This window comes from Drosophila sechellia, chromosome 3L (assembly GCF_004382195.2).
Source record: "Drosophila sechellia strain sech25 chromosome 3L, ASM438219v1, whole genome shotgun sequence".
Taxonomy (NCBI): domain Eukaryota; kingdom Metazoa; phylum Arthropoda; class Insecta; order Diptera; family Drosophilidae; genus Drosophila; species Drosophila sechellia.
Window position 1 is genome coordinate 15,135,407 of NC_045951.1, and position 16,033 is coordinate 15,151,439.

The following is a 16,033-nucleotide window of genomic DNA, read 5'->3' on the forward strand; positions in this document are numbered from 1 at the left end:
ATATAAATACTTTTGAAACATTTAACGTTCCGCGCCTTATTCTAACTTATCGATATGTGGGCAGCCAAACTGATTGTGGTCACACTGCTGCTGCTGCATTTGACAGCCCTGGCGCTCAGCTGTTCGTGCGGCGAAGAGGCGAATTTGGAGTGCGGTTGCACAAAACATCACTAAAAACACAAATACTTGGAAATATTACACAAATTATTGTAAATAGATAGAAATTCACAATTTAGTTAAGATGGCGGACATAACGGCAACCAGCGAAGGTAGTTCTAACACCAGTGAGGCAGTAGTGGAGCATCAGCAGCCAACTTCGGAGTTTTTGCAGCGCAAAATCTATTTTTTGGTGGACCAATTGCGAACTTACCATTCGGAACTACCCGAGTAAGTCTTTATTATTTACTTTCTTTAAATAATTAATGCCATTTTTGATTATCAGAAACCTGCAGACTCGCATTTCCTACGATCTACTCACCGAACTCGCCAATTGTGTGCTAAACGAGGGCATTTTTGTTATAGTAAAAGCATTAATGGAGCTGCAACACGAAACCGAAAGACACTTGATTAAGATACGGATGCAGGCGGAGAACGAGTATGAAATAGAAGTGGCCGAGTGGAGGAGCAAGATCAAGGATCCCGAGGAGCTGCGCCACATATTGGGACTCATGAAAATTAAGCACACTAAGAAACTACTCGAGTCGGATACGAAGATTATCGAAATACTAGATCAAAAGGTAAAGAATTCAATATCCTATTGAGTCGTTCAATTCCATGGACTTTTAGTTGCTCTCACCATCTAAATTTCTTTAAAAACAATAGTCGAATCCCAAACTTAGGTAATCTTGTTTAAAATTAAATTCAAATATGATGTTAAATTTGACCATTTCTGGCCATAATGTAAATTTTTAACCATATTCTTATCAGTATTGTTGATAACGAGCGATACTAAATAGTTTAAAATCCATAATCTATATATATATCTATATATTTTTCTAACTGCATAAGACAGATTATTATAATTGCAGTGAAACATATATATAGTGATATATTTATATCCAGATCGGCTTTATTACTACAGATATTTTGTTTTGTAATACAAAGTATTCCTAATCATTACGTCAAATGCTTATATGGGAACACGAATTTAGATTTTACTATTTTTACTTTCTTCGTTTTTGATGTTGACCTAATATCTAATATCATTGCGCAGGTTAACGACCAACAATCCACACTTCAGAAGGCCGGCGTTCCCGGATTCTATGTCACCGAGAATCCCAAGGAGATCAAAATACAAATGTTCCTGTTAGACTTCATTTTGCGTTTGAGCCGGCTAAAATACGAGCCCGGCAAATAACAGTTAGTCCACAATCCGGAGAACACAAAAGACTGCACTTGACTTGTTTAAATTAGAATATTGAAAGCAATTAAATTATAACCCTGATCAAATGTCCCAGCTGTACGATCCATTGTGGCCCCAAAGAAACCTGTAGCGCTGCGCAGTTTTAATCAGCGTAGAATCGGGAGAGGAAGAAAGAGACGGGGCCGGCCGCTAGAAGACTGAAGAGCGGGAGAATTGATAACGATAGCGCGGCACTCTCCACATTCGCGTAGAAAGCGGGAGAGGCGGCAGTATAAATTGGACCAACCTTTCTGCAGATGCATCAGTTCAGCTTTAAATGTTAAAAGCGACACATTAAATAAACTAAAATTTCAACTAGTGAAATCATGTCTCTGACTATTACTTCCAGTGTCACTCATCCTGAGCTCAAGGATCTGGTGAGTAATTGGTCTAGTGATTGGTTCCTAACCCTGTGACTAGTGATTTCTAATGTCCTGCGGTTTAGTTCGAGCTTAAATGTAAATTACAACATGCTATGATAGCTAATGAAATGTATTTAAATTTTTTTTTGCCGAATCGTGACTTTAATACACCTTTTAACAGCAGTGCTTCTAATATTTTGATGTGAACCAACATGAAGTTAAATTATTTGATGCACAGCACTTAAGTAATTTAATAGTCTTAAAGTTTCTTGAACCCCCAAGGCCGGGTGGCCAAAATGTTCATGTGCTTAGTCATAAAAGCCAGTTTCCGACATCTAGTGTTCAGAATAATTAAAGCTCATGTGAGCACCTTTTTGTTGGCTAGATGAATTCGGTTTGTTTTGGCCAGGTTCAGTTGCTTCCCAACAGTTGAGCAGTTTACACATAATAATGTTTTCTCGGCTGTTTCGTAATTTCAAGGCGAGTTATACACACCTAAAAACACGTTTATTTAAATAGTTTTAAAAGTGATTTAAGCTAGGATTAAATTAGTTGTTAGCTGTGCGAAGTGAAGCGCAGTTAGCCAACAACTTTTACTTTCTTTAAATCAGTTTTTCCATTGACCTTGATTTTGAAATTGATTTTGCAATAGTGTGTGCGAAAGAGATAGTATTTTCAATCAGCTGTTCGACAGCTGCAAGTGCAAGGCGAAGAGAGCGAAAAGCGGAAAGAGCGCGAGAGAGAAGCTAAAATGAGCGCACAGAGTGCATTATTATTTTGCTGACGACATCAGACGCGAACAAAGCCCCAAAAATAATACTTAAAATCTGCCAATATTGCATTTATTATATATATAATTCTGTTCTTAAAATGCGCTGTTTGCCGGGCTACGGTTACGGCCTCACGTTTCTGTTTTTGGTGTGCGCTAAATACGCATAAATCTAAAATTTAAAGTTTTAGAAAACGGTTGCTCATACTCCCATTTCTTCTTCTTCTTCCAGAGCACCGTTCGCAATGAACAAAAGGAGCTGAACATTTCGCCGGTTCACGATGTGAATGTCACCAAAGCCACGGCCACCTTCGGCATGGGTTGCTTCTGGGGCGCAGAATCCCTGTATGGAGCCACACGTGGAGTTTTGAGAACCACCGTAGGCTACGCCGGCGGCAGCTCGGATTTGCCAACGTACCGTAAAATGTAAGGGAGCGAGTAGAGAGCATTAATCATCCATGTGTCTTCCTTTCACGTCCCTACATGTTCCATCCCATAATCCTTACGGATCCGGTACTAACCACCAATCTCAACAGGGGTGATCATACGGAGGTGCTGGAAATCGACTATGATCCCACGGTCATTAGCTTCAAGGAGCTGCTGGATCTGTTCTGGAACAACCATGAGTATGGCCTGACCACGCCCATCAAGAGGCAGTACGCCTCCTTGATTCTGTACCACGATGAGGAGCAGAAGCAGGTGGCTCATGCCTCCAAATTGGAGGAGCAAGAGCGCCGTGCCCCGGAGGTCATAACCACTGAGATTGCATCCAAGGAGAACTTTTACCCAGCCGAGGCGTAAGTTTTAACTAAGAATATCTGGTTGCCTTGATATGAATTTCCTCGTTTGCCCATAGGTACCACCAGAAGTATAGGTTGCAGGGCCACAAGGATCTCGCCTCCTCGCTGAATCTCAGCCCCAAACTGCTGCAGACCAGCTATGTGGCCACCAAACTGAATGGCTACCTGGCCGGAGTCGGCGGCATCGAGCAGTTCAAGTCGGAGGCGGAGACCATGGGTCTGACGCCCACCCAACGGCAGTACTGCTACTACCACGTGGAGCAGAACGAGGGCCAGGGTCTCTACTGCTGACATGGTCGAATCTGCATAGACGTTAAGCTTAGATCGTACACCTAGGGGGGTAATTTTATGGATAGTTTGCTTGTTCAAAAACATATTGTGTATTACATAGATTAGAAACGCATGAAATATATATGAAACGCATATATTTTATTATTATAATAAAAAAATATCTCAAACTAAAGTTTATGTTTTTGGTTTTTGATGCAGAATCTTCTGCCTTTGCAGATTGCTCACTTGTAGTATTATTTCGCCACAAAGGCAACGAACTTAATTTTGCTTGCATCTGAAAGATAAAATATCTGCAGATACGTGCTAATGCCTAGCAGTAATATTCGAATTGATCCTCCTCATGTGCGAAAACAACATGATAACCAACTGAACAATCTGGCGTGATAAACAGCTTGCAAGTCATATTAAGTTCCTGTCCAGGATCCTGCCTTATCAGCCATAAACACCCGATAACAAATTCGCTGGCTCATCTGTTTATTCAACTTTAATGAGTTTGCATTGCTGTCAAGATCCGAACGAAATTCTGCTGAAGTTCGGTTTTTCCTATACAGTATTATATTTTATATAATTAATTCATTTTGAAGATGAGTTCATTTTTTTATAAAATATTTTTGAAAGCGTACCTTACGTAAGTTAAACTTTGCCAAAATGGCATGCCAATAAATTTCTTTTAACCAAGGACAGTAAAGTGACTGACCTCAAGAGGTTCGCCATTCTTAAAAATAGTATGTTCATATAATAAAGGTACACATATTTAGAAAATGTATAAGTATCTGAATAAATCGCTCTTGTCCATAAATTGCAAAACTATCAGTAGCTTTGTCTAATCATAAACGGTTGGGTAGTTTACACTTAATTTGAGGGTCTATAGATTGGTGGCGGTAGTGACTGGCACTAATCGATTGAAAGTAGAAAAATGCACTTAGTCATAGGTTAAGATCTGATTAGCGAAAATCAAGTGGATTATATATTTAGTTTATTTCATTAGATCGCCAAAATGTGCATTGATAATAATATATTTTTGCGATATACTTTCTTTATGTGCAGCGAGGCTATATATTATTTAATATTAAGACATATAAATTACATTATAAGCAAGTACATTAAATATAAGCTTATCCTCTATATATAGCATTTAAAAGTGCAGCACAAGATACAAAGATACTCATGTTTCGTAGCTGATTATCCATTTAAGAAACGCACGTGCTGGGCATATTCTCCTTAAAAATTCGTTGTATAATTAATAAACAATAGAAAGTTACCTGTGGGTAAATAGCTCTATATAGTTTAAGTATGGAATATCTAATTGATATTGGCTATGCTGGGAATATTCCGGATACGTAAACTATAAGATACATAGATACATATAACCAGGCCTTCAACCCGAATTTCGACAGACTTGACCGCTCTTTGTTGTCTCTTCTTTCCCAAAGCAAAAGCAAGTAGCGCACAAATGCAGCTCTCTCTCGCTCTTTCTTTCTCTTCCTCTCTTGCTGGCATTGTCCCCCCATTTCGTCCCACGCGGCCCTCTCTTTCGCTCCAACGCTAGCCGGTTAGCCGCGTGTTTGGCGATAAGTGAAATAGATCGAGCATATTATAGCGAATCATTTTTTGTTTACCGTTGGTGGACGATTTAAATTGTTCTTTGTTAAATGATTTTTATATGAAAGAGTGCATGGAATCGGCTTAAACCGGGTCAATCAGTAGATATAGCACAAAAGTATCTGATTTTTCAAAAATCATAAAAATCGGAGAAATTCTCGAGGAGTGACAAACTTGGTCGATTTGAGAGAGTTCCAATGGAGTTATTCAAATCATTTTTGGCATGTGTATAGATTACCCGCATACCCATCAATTGTCCAAATTTGAATTAAAAATATTAAATACTTTGGCTGTGGCGAATTTTACAAGATTTTCCGTTATAGCTCGCATCGCGAAGAAGAAGAGCCGCCTTCACTAGACGCGCACAGACATAACAGCAACAAAAACAAGCCCACTACTACAATTCATCCAAAGTTGTTGATGGCGGCGAACTATGAATGTGTATGTATGTACATATGGATGTACGCTTGTATGTACATAGCTTTCTTGAATCGGTCGCACGGGCTGATAATAGTTTATTTTATTGGCTGGCAAAAGGGAAACGGAAAACAGCAGGCTTCACTAATCAATCAATGGGTCAAAAAAAATATAGTTGCACAAGATTTTCCGAATCCACGGGGAAATGGAAAGGTCACTGGCGATTTAACTAAATGTAATCTCGGTGATTTGCAATATTAAATGCGTATGAAAGAAAGACGGTATATTTGCAAATCATTTTGTTTGGAAATTTAGTTCGTTCTAACTAATTCAAGTCATGGCATTAGATTAGGTCTGCTCTTGATTATTCTGAATTTAAAGAAAAGCTCGTTAAATGGAGCAGCGATTACAATTGCAATTTAATTAATACAATATTTACACAACGTAGAATAAAACAGATAGATTACGAAATTATCACTGCTGCAGACTTCCTTTTTATAGTTCAAGTATTTTGACCCCAATGACTACTTTCTAAATACAAAAGTATTTATCAGATACTTTACCAACTGCACTTAATTTTTCCTAAGCGAAAAGTGATTACTCCTTCTATGGGCGATTAGCAGCTAATCCCTTTTGGGATTAAACACCGATTTCAAGTGGCCTGCGCTTCGTAATTAGTTTTAATCGTTGCTAAGCTGAGTTAAGCCTGCCCAAGGGTAAAACTATAAAGATAGGGGTGGAAGGCCAAATTACTTTAATCTTCAAGTTGAAAGAAGTCGTTGGCACTTAAATGGCAAAGAAAGCCCAAACATTGTCACAGATCATTAACCTGTTTGGTAAAAGAAAATCAGTTTCACCTGTTAGTGTTTTTCAAAAGTAAGAAAGATGATTATTGGCCATGGCAGGTCCAAATTTGATATATTAACGGATAATAAAAACATGAAATTAATAAAGTAAATCTTTAAATTGTGCTTTTAGTCAAATATTTCAAGTAAATACGTTTAGATACGTTTTACCCAAACAGGATTTGAAAATTGTATCCTTTTACAGTTGATAAAAAGTATATTCTACACAATGTCTACGTCGACTGTATAAAGGTTTGTGCACTAGCTAAGTTGCTATAAAATATTTATACAAAGTGAAATATTCAATTTTTGTTAGATTACTAGTATTAGATTTAGATTATCAACCAATTTTCCTTTAAACTTGTGTTGGAGCACACTGTTAGTAAAATATTTAAAGAGTTATTGTTAAATATGAGAAAACAGAAAATTTTTTTACCCATTTTATAATATATATTTCGTTATAATTCAATTTGGGTAATAATAAATAGTCCATTGTCTATTTTGGCATTTTGAAAGAAAAGCCTGCCTACATAAACTTTTATATTTTAATATGTGTCTTAATTGTATAGCAGCGAAGTCAGCAAAAGTATGTAAAGAAAATCTTTTAAGAAACAAATATTTAGTCAATTAACAATCCTCATATGTATATATATGACGTATATATATAACAACAACGTAAAGACTCAAGCAGACCAATTGTATTTATTTTTTTTTTTATTTAATATTTATAAAGCGAATTAAGTGAATTTATTGGCACTCAAAACTTAGCATACTTAGGTGAGCTTAAAACTAAATCCTAAAGTAAAGCATACAACAGGGAAGCACTTCGATTGGGGAACACAACTCGGTGTACACTGTACAGGTGTGGCACTAAATCCGCATGGTAAGTCGCCTTTGGGGCCTCATTCGCTCCTTTTCCGCCCGATCCTTGCGCATCCGAAGGATTTCCTCGCCGCGCAGCTCCTTTCGCCTTCCAGGAGATACATCTCTCTTGAGATCGATTTTGTATTCAATCCTCGGCGAACGGCGACCTATCACAAAATTCGCGGAGTCGTTCGCGAATAACTTTTGCTGGCGCAATTGTACACAGCGTTTAGGTGTTTCGGAGAACTCCTCGTTCCCAGGATCCCTTGCCTCGTCCCCTATTGTTAACACTTCCTTGAACATATCCTCGACGGCACTGAAGTACAGCGTGGAATCGGAGGACATTGTGAACCTGATGCTGGCGAGCAACTGAGCCCAAAGTTGATTGAAGCCAGTCAGGGGACGAGTTTGAAATGCATTTGAACGGACCACCGACCACCAGACACTTTTCAACCCTCGACTGTGCGCTAGGCTACCTGATCCCAAACAATGGTGTACATAAAACTAGGAAAACAGCTGGAAGGGAGGACCAATATCAGACTGAGCTAATGAGGGGTTTCCCTGCTGGTAAACCCTCATCTTGAAAACATTCCAACTCAAATTCCAGCATAATTATTTATTGGCGAAGTTTTCTGATTTCCAAGCTAAACATATTTTCCTATTTCAGATATATAAATTTTAAAAGCCAGTATGTAAAGTTGCCATTAAGTGATGATATATATGATATACTTACTTTTATTTCCACTTTCAATTTTCTATAGATATTTTAGTTTCATAGCCTTGTTTATAGTGTGTCATCCATTACAATTTAACTTTATTAATCTGCCTTACATTCATACATATTTACATACATATATTGTGAATGCTTTACTGGGTTTCGAGTTCCAAATGTATTGTATGGTGCACAGTGAGTCACATTTTTTGCCGCTCCAACATTATCTACCTTTCTAAAGAACGCACAAATTGCCCATTCAATTGAGTCCCAAACTATCTATAGATAAGAAAAAATCCCTTAACGAGCATCCGACGCGATTAGATTAAGTAGTTCGTTTCGATTTCGTTTTCGACGGAGTTATTATTAATATGGCCTATAGTATAAATTCATGTCCTCGGATCAGTACTCCTTGTTGAAGTAGTCGCGTATGCTGCGCTTCACAATGGGCGTCAGTTGGGCGACCTGCTTCTGCACTTCATCCGTGTTCTTATCCTTGTGATAGAAGACCGTGAAGTAGACAATCAAGCCGATCACCACGACCATCAGGAGCGCAGAAAACACGATGCTCAGCAGCATCTTGCAGGCGCAGGAACAGCAGCTGCAAGGATATAGAAAAATCTGATTAGAAAAGTTGACACATGATCAAGTCGGAGATATCCTGGATGTCAGATCAGTTCAATCACTTAATTTCAATCAGGTTCAATCCTGGATGGTTGCAACTCAAGATACCCATTTCTAAATTGCCTAAATTGGCTTTATACATAGCTGGTCAAGATCTTTCACATATAATATATATAGTATATATTTGTATATGTTTAGTGGGTCAGAAACTGATGGAAACTTACCAGCAAACCACTTTGCCGGGACATTTGAGGCATTCACAGAGAGCGTTGCACATGGTGATGACGGTTTTGGGTTATTCTTTTATAGATAGATAGATACAGTATATTTCCGATTCCCGATGCGTGGTTGACCAACACAAAATATTAACTGAAGCGGGTAACTGCTATCGACCGCATTTTGGGGTCTACGGGTATTGAAAGCTTTAATCATATCGGGCGAAAAAATAATAAATAGACTGATAACAAGTCGGCTATAATTATCACTACGCCAGTGACAAAAGTGGGCGAGAGTTATTGGAAAACGGAGCTTACAATGTTTCCATTCGACCGATGTATCTGTATTATCCATCATTTGGTACTGCTGCATCCAACAGAATAAAAATACGGAATAGAACTACTTGTTTTTCACACATCTCGAGTGAAGAGGGACTGATCGTAATACTTATCATATATATGAAATATTATAAAGAAAACTAATGTTAGCACGACGATAAACACAATGACAACGATTAAGCGTCGATTCCAGCACATAGTTTCCTACATTTGATTTTATTTACTATTTAGTTCCAAATAAATAAGAAACAAAGAATTTGATTAGGGTCGCAAAGGTAGATGAATCATTTCGAACTGGAGTGTAGGGCGCAGAGTGTTTGTGACAATCACAAATTGTTTTGTTCGGCTAAAGATATGTATGTCTCATCCGTTCTAGATTGCTGAAAAACAACAATCAACTTTGTGGCAATAGAAGGGGTTTTTACCAACCTCAAGCTTTCTATATTTAAGGCATTACTGAGCAGTTATCATTGATCAAAACTCTGGTAGGAGCTTTCTAGAAATTCTGCTCAATTTGAAGAGTATTGTAATGCCTCGAGGATTTGGCAATCTCTATCAAAAAACCTATTAGCTGATAGTGCAAAGTTGTCAATTAAGGTGCAAATACCAGGAATAGTACTTGAAATACCACGAAAATAACGCTGTTGGGGGATTTTTCATCAAACCTTATCTATATGGTAAAAGCCTAATTGTTAAGAATGCCTAAAGTCGACTATCCCTTTTTCGGTAGTTATTTATTTAATATTTTTAATAATATATCATATATATATTTATAAGGATATTCAATCTGATGGAAACTTACCAGCAAATAACTTTGCCAGGACATTTAAGGCATTCACAAATGGCGTTGCACATGATGATAATCCTTGTTTGAAGTTTGTGGTGTATGAGTATTCGATTGGGTTCCCGAAAATGATTTTAGCCAAGTATTTGCGTACTTCGATCTGATCTTGACCAATCCAAATGGATAACTGACTCTACGTGCAGTGCCATTTTTCCCATTTTGGCGTGAAAAGTATGAAAAGCTCTCAACCTGCTGATGGAAAAAAAGATAGAAATCGATAAAGATTCCAGTTATAATCAACAAAATCAGAAGAGAGGTGTTAGAAAATAAAGCTTACCACATTTTTTGGAGTGGGTGGATTTGAAGAGAGTATTATAATTTTTGCAGCAAATTATATAATATAATTTAATTAGAAGAAATCTAAACATACAAACGAAAATGTAATGTAAGCTAATTAAATTCTTTTTTTTTTATTAAATAATTTGAGTACTTAAAAAATGTACTGAATGTACTGAAAACTGAAAGCTAAACAACAATAATTGATTCCCCGGGGGTTCACTTTAGCTTTTTGGCAATTCCCAAGGAAAATGAGTAATCTACAAGTAATCTTAATAATGGCTGAAAAGATATGATTGAGTTTTATTACTTTTTACGCGAAGAAATACTAGCTAACATTAAGGTTATGTTAAAACAAAGCACTTAAGGTAGGTTCAGTTCACAGGAACCTTAACAAAATCATTAAAGTTCGACAAAAATAGCCTTAATATGATTTATTAATTATAGGTTATTAATTATCGTGGTACTTAATAAAAAAAAAACAACCATTTTGTTGGCGTTAACTTTGATTTATTTTGAAAAATATAACAATCTATTTTGGGTCATTTTCGAGGAAACTGTGTCACGATTTCGATATTCTCCGATTGAAATTGGTAAGCTTTTTTTGGGGACCACAAGTGAATAGAGAAACACTCCAATGCTGGTCGCCGATATATTCGGCGACACCCGATCCCAACTGCTGATGTAGACACTTTTGTGGACTTCTTGGACGGGCACTTACAACGTAAGCAGAGTTTTCTAGCCCTAAGCTCAGTCTGAATTCGCGTTTAAAGATGGTCACACAAGGTGTCCTCGGCCTGGGATTTCTCATTGTTGTTGGTCTTATTCTGGCCACGGACGCCTGGCTGTTATCCGAATCTGGGTTAAACGAATCCAGCTACAAAGTCCGTCATCTATCAATGCAGTTTTCGCGGGTGTTTCTCAGCGTACGCGTCGAAAGCAACGATGCGCCCACTTTGATCGAGACGCAATGGCCGGTTTCCTATTTTCCCATGCCCACTGTCGTCTTTCCACACATCGATGTTCATTCCCTGGGGGATCATGATGATTGCTCGCTGGTACAGCAGGCACACTGGTCCCAGGTGGATGCACTGAGTCGGTTGTGGGTTATGGACATTGGATTTCCCGGCAGCACGTGCTCACCTCGTTTGTTTGTCTTCGATCTGATGCGTAACAACGCGGAGCTATTGAGAATCGATTGTGGCCACCATATAGGAGCTAATGACACCCACTTTCTGACTGTCCAAATGGGACCCAAGGGTCCGGGATGCGAGCACGAACGCCACATTTACTTCATCCTGGGAAGGGTACCAGAAATTCTAGCCTACGACATCCTGGAGCAGACCTGGCACCGCCTATCCTTGGAGAGCAATAAGTACGAGAATATGAACCAATCGTTTCCCATCAAGCCAGTGGACTTCACCTTCGGTATTCAAGGGGAACTGATACTCTCCGACCAGGATGGTGATCTATACAGTACGGTGGACAGACTGGAAATTGAAGGCAAAAGCGAATTATCAAGCAAACCAATAAACAATAGCATTAAACTCACACATTTGGGCAGTCTTCTGGGCAGCAGTCGCAGCATGATTATCGACAATTTCGGAACCTTGTACTATGTTATCCCCAAATTCGGAGCTGTCGTACGATGTGCCAAACTAGACAACATCACAGCCGAGGGCAACGAAATCATATATCTCACATCGAAGAACATTCAGCAGATTTTCTTCACCTCCAATGATGCATTATGGGTCCTTAGTGATCGGGTCTTGAATGCAAAGGACATGTGCTTTCCTAGCTTGTAACATTTAGTTGTAATATAAATATTTAAATTATATTTTACTTGATTCAAACACTGCTGGCCTGGTGTATATGCTGCTTTCTTTATTATTCGTTTCATCTGGCTTGGTGATGTATTTCGTTTGGTTTGATAATAATGCTATGAATAGTTAATAGACCAAAAACAATTAAATTAATGGCTAACAGTTTGCTTATTCAGATAGGCCATTAGGGCCTGGAGCCGCTTCTTAATGTTCTTCTGATCGTCCAGAGTGCAGCCAAGCAGAACGCTCTCGAACTTCTTGTCGATGGGGCCAACATCGGCCTCGTGCACGGTGTCCATGTGTCCGGATGGATCCATTGAGCTGCTGCAGCAGGCGTTTAAGTACAACTGGCATCGTTGGCGTCCGATCACGGGATCACCCATCTTGATCATGCTATCGATCAATACATTTATCTGGCTAAGGGAATCCTCCTGAGAGTTGTCCCTAACAGTGCGCACATTCAGGTCCACAGTGGCCAAGCGAGAGCTCACCCGCTGTATGTACAAAATGATCTCCTCTCGTTCAGCTGCAAAAGAAGGTACACTATTAGTTCGCAGTCAACTGTGAATAACCCTTTACTTAGTTTTTCATCAGAAACTATTACTTATGACTTTGATATAATAGTTTGATATATTACACTGATATACTGATGTATACATTTTACATTTACACTGAATACACATTTTAGTCCTTTGTATCGACTCTGCTACATGATGCTTCTCATTAGAAGTCAATTAAATGTTATGAACTATGATAGTTCCATTCACTTACCCTCGCTCATGTTCTGCATCATTTCGTTGCTCTTAATCAGATCCATGGACATCAGAAGGTAGTCTTTCTTCTCCTGCAGGTTGAGTGCATCCTTGCGCAGCTTCTCCACACGTGCATCCAAATTATCCAGTATGGTGACAAATCTGCGAGTCACTCAAAGCTTAGTCACGCTCAATGGTTATTATAAATTCAAGATTTACCTCTCGCTGGTATTAAATGGTCTGTCACATGTCGGTTAAGTGTGATTGCGGTTCAGTGGTTAAGTCATGAAACGAGACAAGCAACGTTAGAGTGTTAGATCGCTCTGCTACAGATCGACTGACCACTTATAGAGCTACGAAATTATAACCAGAATAGGTCTACAAGAAAAGGCGCTCGCACACAAAGCTCTTTTGGGAGTTGTGTGGGCGTTCGCGACAGATACTTTAAGCTATCACCATTACTATTATGGAACAAAAGATTCGAATGAAGCTGGTAGCTGGTAGTGTGAAGAAATAATAGATAAGAAACGTATAACTTTTGTTTCGCTACGAGGTTGTGTGAATGTAATCGGTGGTATTGTTTTGGTTTCGTGTCTGATTTGGTTTTAGTTATGATGAAATAACAACCTGTCCAGAGCTCTACTATCGTCGACGAGTCCGTAGCTGTTTCCACCATTGCCACCACCTCCGGATCCAGCCGCGGATGAGGAGGCCATGGCACTGGCCCCCAGGCCTTGCAAATGATCAAAATTCATGGATGCCTCCGAGTGGTAATCGCTGGGCGAGATCTGATGCAGCTGCTGATGATGAGTACTATGGTGATGGTAATTCTGGGTCTGCCGATGAGTGTCACTGGTTTCCTGCGCTGTAGGCGCATCAACTTCCATATCCTGCGGCTGCTCCAGATTTGATTTAAACCTGTCGCCCTCCAAAAAGCCGGTCAAGTGTTTGTCACCAAAGATGGTTGGATATCTGCCTACTGTTTCGTTTTGGGTTTATTTTTTTTTTTATTTTTGTTTTAGCCGCTTTGGTGGCTACTTTTTTGGAATGCCTTTAGCTTTTTTTCAAGTGGGTGTCGAAGTGTTTGATGCTGTTGCTTATTAAGCTTAATTTTATCTGTTTTTTTGAAGCTGCAATAAGAGAGAAGAGGAAGCGTGAATGCGCAGAATTCAATTACCTATCAGAATGTGGGCTGTGAGAAGAGCCTTCTTCTGTCCAGGAGGCGTCAAAGCCATCATTGGACTCTGGCGTCTCGTCGTCTATGTCTTCCGGATATGGGGGTATTATCTCCGCCTCTTTCGCGGGCGGCGGCGGTGGGGCGGTGTCCGACTCGCAGCGACGCCGTTTCCGAAAAATACCTCGCAAATTCTCCAACATTCTCGGCTAAAGTCACCAATTTTCTAGAAGATTACGCCCAACTCTTCTTCTTTTCTTGTGGCAACCGCTGTCTAGGAGAATCCCCGGTTGGCTGTTTTGAATTTCAATAAATTACCTGCCGCCCGAGACTTTTGGCTCCGATTTTAATGCACTTTTGGCCCGATGCAAATATATTGTTGATTTTTCGAGTTGGGCAGTTTGAGTTCGATGACGAGAAATTCGTGTGCTTCGAGATAATTTGTAGACACAGCTTAATCTAACATTGTTAGCTTCATGTTTGAGCACATGGGTTGTTTACTTCGAGGGGCAATCGAATATTTCGCTTTACTTATATGTAGATAAGTATAAATATGATTAATTTAACATTATATTGTGGGATTTGTATGACCGTGTCTGATTACCGCAAAAATATATAGTAATATAGTAAACTATATCGAAACCGATTTATCGAACATCGATGTCGAAAGATAGTGTGTACACACATTAGTTCGGGCCTTCTTGTGTAATCGGCGGGAGTTTCAAAACTTATATTAGTTTTAAAGTGGCAGTCAGTGAACATTATCTAACAAATTGATACATGGTGCTTACAAGTTTTTTGTTTTTTCAAATAGCTTTTAATAGTAGTACTTTTAAAAGAAACATCTGAAAAAGCATTTGGTATCTCCCAAAGTTCAAAAAATTGTATGCCAAATATATTAAAACTTCTATTTTATTAGTGGCGCCAAATTTAAATCTCGCACACACTGAGCCGTTCGCGACCATTGACAACTTTTGGTGGCAATATCGAAGAAGTAATAGAAAGGACATTGCTGCAGGCTGGCGTGTCCTTTAACGCAGTAGATGAAGAACTCGCATCGCTGCATATGGGGATACAGATGCTGTCCGTAGGCGGGGCAGTGGATGAGATTACTCGAAATGGCGGATGGGTAACCGGGACTCCCATTCGTTGGCATATCCTCCTGACCACCTACTGTGCACTGGGCTCTCTCTGGAATATCGCATTTACCCGTCATTGCATTCCAGTGCAATTGCGAGCTGCACTCCTGCAAAATCGCCTGTCCATAGTAGCAAATATAGTAATTTCTGCAACTGCTCGAGCTGCCGACATATACAATCCTGTCGCTGGATTGTTGTTGCTCCACTAACGTGGAGCAATAGGTGGCGGCATCCGTGACCATGTTATTTGGATCTCCATCACCATTTCCGCCATCGAATGGAGGAGTCTCTATGGGATCCGTGTCATTTCTGCACTTTACATTTGCCGCCGAATCGCAGAGTCTGCTCTCCGAATTGAAGAGCATCGTTGGTGGGCAGGAAGCCAGGACTGCATCCCCGTTCTCAACGCACAGGTAAAACATGTGGCAGTCCTCCGCATGCTTCACAAACTCACCAACCAAATGATTGGCACAAATTCTACTTCCACTCTGCCGGATGGTCACCGAGTTTGTGGGCTTCGATGGTCTCCAGGTTATTTGCGCTGTGGCCAGCAAACAGTTCACCATCAAATAGAAGGCTGGAAACCAATAAATTCTCATCATACTATTATTTTTGAATATCCATCCTACTAACCCTTATTAAGCATCATCGTTTGTTCTATCGTCAGACTCCAGTAGAGCGCAGTTATATTCTAATTTCGTAATGCCCGCTGAACTTGGCATATATGTGATACATTCGGCGCCAAGATACAGCCGACTATGTGGCTCAGTATCAGAAAATTAA

At 39.5% G+C, this 16,033-nt stretch overlaps 8 protein-coding genes across 14 annotated transcripts; 4 read left to right on the plus strand and 4 right to left on the minus strand.

Annotated features, from left to right (window-relative positions):
• Nucleotides 1–32: 32 nt before the first annotated feature.
• Nucleotides 33–467, plus strand: LOC6605778 (gonadal protein gdl-ORF39). The gene is made up of 2 exons (XM_032718694.1): nucleotides 33–387; nucleotides 443–467. The coding sequence occupies exon 1, from the start codon at nucleotides 55–57 to the stop codon at nucleotides 172–174; it is 120 nt and encodes a 39-aa protein (XP_032574585.1). The 5' UTR covers nucleotides 33–54; the 3' UTR covers nucleotides 175–387; nucleotides 443–467.
• LOC6605779 (gonadal protein gdl) lies at nucleotides 220–1,726 on the plus strand. The gene is made up of 3 exons (XM_002030558.2): nucleotides 220–387; nucleotides 443–737; nucleotides 1,214–1,726. Exons 1-3 carry the CDS (start codon nucleotides 242–244, stop codon nucleotides 1,355–1,357), a joined length of 585 nt encoding a protein of 194 aa, XP_002030594.1. The 5' UTR covers nucleotides 220–241; the 3' UTR covers nucleotides 1,358–1,726.
• Nucleotides 1,650–3,758, plus strand: LOC6605780 (peptide methionine sulfoxide reductase). Of its 5 annotated transcripts, none has more exons than XM_032718691.1 (4): nucleotides 1,650–1,779; nucleotides 2,766–2,947; nucleotides 3,070–3,330; nucleotides 3,390–3,758. In XM_032718691.1, the coding sequence occupies exons 1-4, from the start codon at nucleotides 1,729–1,731 to the stop codon at nucleotides 3,622–3,624; spliced, it is 729 nt and encodes a 242-aa protein (XP_032574582.1). In that variant the 5' UTR covers nucleotides 1,650–1,728; the 3' UTR covers nucleotides 3,625–3,758. The 5 variants fall into 5 exon arrangements, with proteins under 5 accessions (XP_032574582.1, XP_002030595.1, XP_032574583.1 ...); XM_002030559.2 differs by having other exon boundaries at nucleotides 1,653–1,779; nucleotides 2,766–2,959; XM_032718692.1 differs by lacking the exon at nucleotides 1,650–1,779 and adding an exon at nucleotides 2,167–2,244 and having other exon boundaries at nucleotides 2,766–2,959.
• A 3,448-nt stretch (nucleotides 3,759–7,206) lies between these two features.
• LOC6605781 lies at nucleotides 7,207–8,043 on the minus strand. The gene has a single exon (XM_002030560.2). The coding sequence runs from the start codon at nucleotides 7,695–7,697 to the stop codon at nucleotides 7,359–7,361; it is 339 nt and encodes a 112-aa protein (XP_002030596.1). The 5' UTR covers nucleotides 7,698–8,043; the 3' UTR covers nucleotides 7,207–7,358.
• A 358-nt stretch (nucleotides 8,044–8,401) lies between these two features.
• Nucleotides 8,402–10,203, minus strand: LOC6605782 (protein midgut expression 1). Of its 2 annotated transcripts, none has more exons than XM_032718403.1 (2): nucleotides 10,045–10,203; nucleotides 8,402–8,665 (listed from the first exon to the last, which is right to left on the minus strand). In XM_032718403.1, the coding sequence occupies exons 1-2, from the start codon at nucleotides 10,095–10,097 to the stop codon at nucleotides 8,467–8,469; spliced, it is 252 nt and encodes an 83-aa protein (XP_032574294.1). In that variant the 5' UTR covers nucleotides 10,098–10,203; the 3' UTR covers nucleotides 8,402–8,466. The 2 variants fall into 2 exon arrangements, with proteins under 2 accessions (XP_032574294.1, XP_002030597.1); XM_002030561.2 differs by lacking the exon at nucleotides 10,045–10,203 and adding an exon at nucleotides 8,913–9,061.
• A 932-nt stretch (nucleotides 10,204–11,135) lies between these two features.
• Nucleotides 11,136–12,167, plus strand: LOC6605783. Its single transcript, XM_002030562.1, has one exon. It carries the CDS (start codon nucleotides 11,136–11,138, stop codon nucleotides 12,165–12,167), a length of 1,032 nt encoding a protein of 343 aa, XP_002030598.1.
• Nucleotides 12,168–12,224: 57 nt separating this feature from the next.
• LOC6605784 (BAG family molecular chaperone regulator 2) lies at nucleotides 12,225–14,720 on the minus strand. 2 transcript variants are annotated; one of them, XM_032718401.1, is made up of 5 exons: nucleotides 14,430–14,720; nucleotides 13,565–14,067; nucleotides 13,157–13,177; nucleotides 12,957–13,099; nucleotides 12,225–12,711 (listed from the first exon to the last, which is right to left on the minus strand). In XM_032718401.1, the coding sequence occupies exons 2-5, from the start codon at nucleotides 13,822–13,824 to the stop codon at nucleotides 12,335–12,337; spliced, it is 801 nt and encodes a 266-aa protein (XP_032574292.1). In that variant the 5' UTR covers nucleotides 13,825–14,067; nucleotides 14,430–14,720; the 3' UTR covers nucleotides 12,225–12,334. The 2 variants fall into 2 exon arrangements, with proteins under 2 accessions (XP_032574292.1, XP_032574293.1); XM_032718402.1 differs by lacking the exon at nucleotides 13,565–14,067 and having other exon boundaries at nucleotides 14,115–14,720.
• A 285-nt stretch (nucleotides 14,721–15,005) lies between these two features.
• Nucleotides 15,006–15,961, minus strand: LOC6605785 (probable chitinase 10). Its single transcript, XM_002030564.2, has 2 exons — nucleotides 15,884–15,961; nucleotides 15,006–15,827 (listed from the first exon to the last, which is right to left on the minus strand). Exons 1-2 carry the CDS (start codon nucleotides 15,897–15,899, stop codon nucleotides 15,019–15,021), a joined length of 825 nt encoding a protein of 274 aa, XP_002030600.1. The 5' UTR covers nucleotides 15,900–15,961; the 3' UTR covers nucleotides 15,006–15,018.
• Between the last annotated feature and the right edge of the window lie 72 nt (nucleotides 15,962–16,033).

What these genes read in the sequence shown, in the direction of transcription:
- LOC6605780 (XM_002030559.2), top strand. Translation starts at nt 1,729, where the DNA reads ATGTCTCTGACTATTACTTCCAGTGTCACTCATCCTGAGCTCAAGGAT. An exon ending in TTGCCAACGTACCGTAAAAT is followed by an intron (nt 2,960 to 3,069) that starts GTAAGGGAGCGA and finishes CAATCTCAACAG; the next exon opens with GGGTGATCATACGGAGGTGC. An exon ending in AACTTTTACCCAGCCGAGGC is followed by an intron (nt 3,331 to 3,389) that starts GTAAGTTTTAAC and finishes GTTTGCCCATAG; the next exon opens with GTACCACCAGAAGTATAGGT.
- LOC6605782 (XM_032718403.1), bottom strand. Translation starts at nt 10,097, where the DNA reads ATGTGCAACGCCATTTGTGAATGCCTTAAATGTCCTGGCAAAGTTATT. An exon ending in CCTGGCAAAGTTATTTGCTG is followed by an intron (nt 8,666 to 10,044) that starts GTAAGTTTCCAT and finishes ATATCCTTGCAG; the next exon opens with CTGCTGTTCCTGCGCCTGCA.
- LOC6605781 (XM_002030560.2), bottom strand. Translation starts at nt 7,697, where the DNA reads ATGTCCTCCGATTCCACGCTGTACTTCAGTGCCGTCGAGGATATGTTC.
- LOC6605779 (XM_002030558.2), top strand. Translation starts at nt 242, where the DNA reads ATGGCGGACATAACGGCAACCAGCGAAGGTAGTTCTAACACCAGTGAG. An exon ending in TACCATTCGGAACTACCCGA is followed by an intron (nt 388 to 442) that starts GTAAGTCTTTAT and finishes TTTGATTATCAG; the next exon opens with AAACCTGCAGACTCGCATTT. An exon ending in TCGAAATACTAGATCAAAAG is followed by an intron (nt 738 to 1,213) that starts GTAAAGAATTCA and finishes ATCATTGCGCAG; the next exon opens with GTTAACGACCAACAATCCAC.
- LOC6605783 (XM_002030562.1), top strand. Translation starts at nt 11,136, where the DNA reads ATGGTCACACAAGGTGTCCTCGGCCTGGGATTTCTCATTGTTGTTGGT.
- LOC6605778 (XM_032718694.1), top strand. Translation starts at nt 55, where the DNA reads ATGTGGGCAGCCAAACTGATTGTGGTCACACTGCTGCTGCTGCATTTG.
- LOC6605784 (XM_032718401.1), bottom strand. Translation starts at nt 13,824, where the DNA reads ATGGAAGTTGATGCGCCTACAGCGCAGGAAACCAGTGACACTCATCGG. An exon ending in GATAGTAGAGCTCTGGACAG is followed by an intron (nt 13,178 to 13,564) that starts GTTGTTATTTCA and finishes GACATGTGACAG; the next exon opens with ACCATTTAATACCAGCGAGA. An exon ending in CCATTTAATACCAGCGAGAG is followed by an intron (nt 13,100 to 13,156) that starts GTAAATCTTGAA and finishes AGTGACTCGCAG; the next exon opens with ATTTGTCACCATACTGGATA.